The 5,170-nt window shown below is 37.0% G+C and overlaps 1 protein-coding gene across 2 annotated transcripts; it reads right to left on the bottom strand.

The window, feature by feature from the left end:
• Nucleotides 1–204: 204 nt before the first annotated feature.
• On the bottom strand, nt 205–4,790 carry LOC106515513 (toll-like receptor 13). 2 transcript variants are annotated; one of them, XM_014005352.1, is made up of 4 exons: nt 4,248–4,790; nt 2,213–4,187; nt 1,884–2,001; nt 205–1,327 (listed from the first exon to the last, which is right to left on the bottom strand). In XM_014005352.1, exons 1-4 carry the CDS (start codon nt 4,743–4,745, stop codon nt 1,087–1,089), a joined length of 2,832 nt encoding a protein of 943 aa, XP_013860806.1. In that variant the 5' UTR covers nt 4,746–4,790; the 3' UTR covers nt 205–1,086. The 2 variants fall into 2 exon arrangements, with proteins under 2 accessions (XP_013860806.1, XP_013860805.1); XM_014005351.1 differs by having other exon boundaries at nt 2,213–4,790.
• Nucleotides 4,791–5,170: the final 380 nt, after the last annotated feature.

Raw genomic sequence — 5,170 nt, 5'->3', positions numbered from 1 at the left:
TTAGTTGACCTGTTGTGGGCGGGTGTAGCTGGACTTGAGACAGAAAGGTATATTGATCAGCTCAAAGTCTAATCCATCCATCCATCCATCCTTCTTTGCCCACTTCTTTCTGTTCAGATGCACAACTAAAAAAAGTAAAAAGTCAGTAGACAAAGCATTTATTTTTTTATTATTCATGTTCAAGGCATYTTGTTGAAGAGACTGTATTAGAAAGTTAGGAAGTAAAGGCACACGTGCTTGTCATTTTTCACAGATTTACAACTTAACACAAGTAAAACAGCACAAACACATGAACATTGCAACAATACATTAAGTGTTTTGTGGGTAATTTCCCAACATACGGTATACAGTATACAAACTGAAGGAATGTGAGAAGCTTTGCCTTGTTTTCTTTGTGCTTATTTATCATGTCTGGAGTCTTTGAATTCCTATCCAGCTGTATTACTAAGTCAGAGTCATGCTTGGGTAATATTTTGCCCTTTTCCCATCTCCTAGCACGTTGCTTTTTGTGCATCCTTATCTGGTTCCTTTGCAGCCTCCTCAGCCCTTTGTTGTATATCCCATTTTCAAGAACAAGAAATGATTTAATCTGATACCAACCAGTGAAGGTTGTTTCTGATTTCCAGAAACAACTCCTGACTGTTTCCTATTCAATTTGATTCATACTTACATAGTCAAGTCACAACAAACGGTGTCTCAGGGCGCTGTACAAAAAATAAAAAAATAAAATAAGAAAAAAAAAACAATCTAAGGAAGCCAGCAGATTGCTTAGTGTTAGCACAAACTTTGATTTGYCCACTCCATTTTTATGTATTGTCATTTTCAAACATGAACAGCATGAAAAACTGAATATACTGTATATCGGACTGAAACACTGACAGAGTGCAGTGCGACACTTAGCATTATATTAAATGATTTTAATTCTTATACAAATTAAATGTGTTTGTTATTGTATTTGTTGGCCTGTTACACTACTATACTGCTATTATTATAATTCAAATGCAACAAAAAAAGAAAAAAAAAGAAAAAAGAAAAACTCCCCAAACATCCAGGGAACGCAAGCTAATAATTTTGATTCTTTTTTCTTTACTGTATCTGTAACACATTCAGGTTGACATTTTCCTCATTTAGATCGTCCCCAGTCTGCAAAGCCTGACGCAGTTTCTCCCAGAACACCTCTGGGTGCCCTGCCGCTCGCGGCCAGCTCAGGTAGGTTTGCTTTTTCAGCAGCTTCCTCATGCGGTAGTAAGGAGACAGCAGATAGGTGGGAATGTCCTCCAGAAACACCAGGATCAGCACATCCTTCTGCTCATCAAAAAGACGGAAACTGTGTAGGAGGAAACGACCAAAAAATACACAAATAAGCAAAAAAATCACCATATAAAGCAAAAAAAAAAATAGACGTAATTAGGAAATTATAATGCAAACACAATAGGTAAATAAAAGTTTAAAGGGAACAAAAGACAATAAAAGGATACAAAAGTATTTCTGAAATGTGTAAAACTAAAATACAACATCACAGCAGGGCTATTCAACTAAATTGCTCAGGGGCCAGATGTCAATTATCTTCTAGATTTAAAATTAGTTAATTTTGTTCCATTGAATCATAAATTTAAAATCAATTAAAAATCCATTTTTAGTTTAGTGTATAAATCTTTTTTTCCCCCTCAAAAATATTTTTCATTTATTTTTTCAAACAAACAAACAAACAAACAAACAAACAAACAAATAAACAAACAAACAAGTTGATTTGCCCTGACAAATACAGTCAAAAGAACCACAAGCAACTAAAGCATGCAATTGTTACAAGCAGCTGCAAACATCACTTAGATACAAAATAAGCATAAATGCAAAAAGTTACTCAGCAGCAGACAACTTCTTACCTGGCTGTCTGGACTTCTCTAGAGCACCACTCACTCTCCAGGTATCTGTGGCTGATAACACAGATGGTCTTTCTGCTTCCATAGATGGCATCTGTGATGTTATCTAAAATGGGCTTTCCTGGAAGATGCATTGGTAGAAAATAAAAAAAATACAATTACAAGCATTCAAAAATGTTTAACCCATAAATAAAGCTGGAAGACAAAATAATAGATCTATTGGAGGATTTGAATTTGATTACTAAATGATCTCCATCTGAAATAGATCTATGACTTTCAGCTGAAAGTCTAGTGTTTATTTGGCCAAGCAGTTGGAGTTAACATGGTCTCACCTGGTTCAAAGTCTCGATGGTGCAGACACAACCTCCAGCCCTGCTCTCCTTCCAGTTTTGTTAGGAGCTCTCCAATCACCCAGGGCTCATCATGAGTGTTGTAGGAGATGAACGCATCGTATTGATGAGGGGCTTGCTTTTTTTGATGCTTTTTGTCAACGAGCCAAGCCAACAAGAAGTAATATGCACTGTAGAGATGCCACCTCATGAAATGGTAGGTGAAGGACATGGCCATAAAACAGAGGACCAGGCATGTGTTGGTCAAAAAGCAGATGAAGTCAATATCCAATAAACAAGATGTTAAGTCAAAGTCCAAAAGCCTTTTGCCTTTAAAGTCATCTGGATAGTTGCATACAAAGTWATATGCATCAAACACCTGCGTTTGTGAGCTGGAAATTGTCCAGTTGAGGAAGTCGGCGTTATCACAGTCACATGTGAAACTGTTGCCTTGAAAGTCCACGTAGACAAGAGATGGTAGAGACTGTATTACATCTTTTGTGATAACTGAGTATTGATTCTTTCTTGCCTGCAAGAACTCCAGCTTGGTCAGATTGGCATCAGTGAAGAAATCTAATGACCGGAGAGATGTTCTGGATATGTAGAGGCTTTTAAGGTTCTGAAGGTGGGAGAACAGTTCAGGAGACAGCGTGTCTAAATCATTGGAGCTAATGTCAAGATTTTTCAGGTTAGGCGTGTATTTAAACATGTCTTTGTCCAGGTAGATAAGCTGACAATTTCTAGCACTGAAACGCAGGAGATTTGTTAGTCCTTGCAATAAGTTGCGAGGCAGAGAAGATTTTCCCCTGGAGTGTTGAGCTGGAATGAGCAACTCCTCCAGATGGGAGAGATTAGAAAATGGTGATTTAGGCAAAGCTTCGCTGTTTATATATTTGATACGATTATTGCTTAAATCCAATCTTCTCAGGTTTTTAAGTGCATCGAAAGGCCTTTTATTTATTTCGTTATGAGTGATGGAATTTGACTGTAGCTGCAAATCAGTGAGACTTGCCAATCCAACAAAACTGTTTTCATGAAATGTTTTTATCTTATTTTCATGTAGTAACAGCTCAAGCAGGGACTTCAACCCTCTAAATTCCCCCTTCTTAATGGTGCTCAGTTTGTTTCCATTCAGTCGCAATTGCTTAAGGTTTGGTAAGTGTTTTTCAAATACTCCATTGAAGCTGGTTATAGCATTATATTGCAATCTTAGAACTCGAAGTTGTACTAAATTATTGAAAACACAGTCGGTCAGAGCTGAAATCGTGTTATTATACAGGTTAAGCTCAACGAGCTTTTGCAAATTGGAAAAATCTTGACATTGAACTGCAGTGATTTTGTTGTCATTGAGATGCAACTTTAAAAGATTAGGCAGATTTCCTATTGCAGGCGGAACTGAGATCAATCTGTTGTGACTCAAACTCAAACTTTTTAAACTTTTCATTGTTGCGAACGCATTCACTTCAATGTTTTCAAGATTGTTTTCAGATAAATCCAATTCAGTCACATAAACACACAACTGAAACGTATTGGAATGAATGTTTTGAAGTCCGTTTTGTCGAATTTTCAATGAGGACATTGTTGGGATGGTGCAAGAATTGTTAATGAGTGTACTAAGAGTGTTTATCATTCTCTTCATTCTGTTCAGTGATAGAGAAGTAAGTGACGAGTTCACTGCTTCAAGTAATGCTTCTTTGTCTTCAACTGTCATGAAAAGGCTACTAATATCCAGATTGGACACTTGACTCAAGAAAGTTTTGTTACTAACGTCCCATTTCATTAACAAGTTACTAAAAGGGTCGCCAATAGTTAAGTAAGTCAGGTTCGGGAAGATGTCTGCAGTTAACCTGAAGTCCCTGAGAGAATTAGAAAAAATGTCCAGGGCACGGAGTTTCAGTGAGTGGTTTGTTAGTTCCTGTGATTGGAAACTTATGAAACCATTGCCTTTTACAGCCAGTTCTTGCAGCTGTGGCAGATGCTGCAGGATTAAACAGAGTGTTGTAATTTTTTGCAGTTTGTTGTAGGAAATGTCCAAAACCTTTAGGCTTGTCAGGGACTGGAAGGAGGTGGATGATACTTTTTTAATGGCGTTCGTGTTAAGTCTCAACTCACTGAGTTTGCCCAAACCATCAAAAACATTCTCGACGAGTTTAACAAGTTTGTTATTATTAAGAGTCAACTTCTGGAGGGAAGTCAAATTGACAAAAGCAGAGCTTTTTATCTGTGAAATTCTGTTTGTGTGGAAGTTTAACTCCTTCAGATTTGGTAGATCTGGGAAATCTGATGACTGTACGGTAATGATGTGATTTTTAGATAAATCAAGGCTCGTCACTGTTGGGGGGATATCTTTTGGGATAGTTTTGAGTTTTGAACTAATCGTTGCACATTTGACTGTATTGTTGCTAATTCGGCAACTCTTCAGGAAGAATCCATGGACTGGAACAAGGCAGGTTGTGAAGAAGAAGACACAGGCGATAAGAAGCTTAAGACAATTTGATCCTCCTTTTGGATTTGTTTTGTCCTCTTCTGGTCCCATTTTTTTAAATATTTGCTCAAAGCTCTGTGAGTATAACTTTAGTTAGTGACCCTGGGAAATCAATAAAACAGAAACATATTCAAATACTTAAACGCAAAACGTCACTAAAAGTACTTTTGTATTTGCCTGTTTCCAATATTATAAATTTAAATTAATAATGGGTCAACACCTTTTAACCCTGTAAGGCCCACTGTTGCAAAATCACAACTTTGCTTTTAGCTGTATTGAAAACAAACCTAGAAATGTTTTTTTTTTCTTGTGAGACTATATTTCCACAGTCATAAGTTATTGTTTAGGCTTGTAATGCAAATGTAAATGTGTAAATAGGTCTGACTGTCAGGACTTGAAGTTACGCAACTTGCAAACTTTCTGGAATGCACATCTTCCTCTTTTACTAAAGTGAATGATCTCAACACTGAAGTGAG

This window comes from Austrofundulus limnaeus, unplaced genomic scaffold (assembly GCF_001266775.1).
Source record: "Austrofundulus limnaeus strain Quisiro unplaced genomic scaffold, Austrofundulus_limnaeus-1.0 Scaffold30, whole genome shotgun sequence".
Classification (NCBI taxonomy): domain Eukaryota; kingdom Metazoa; phylum Chordata; class Actinopteri; order Cyprinodontiformes; family Rivulidae; genus Austrofundulus; species Austrofundulus limnaeus.
Note: the sequence above shows the minus strand (reverse complement) of the source record. Positions and strands in the feature narration are given on the sequence as shown.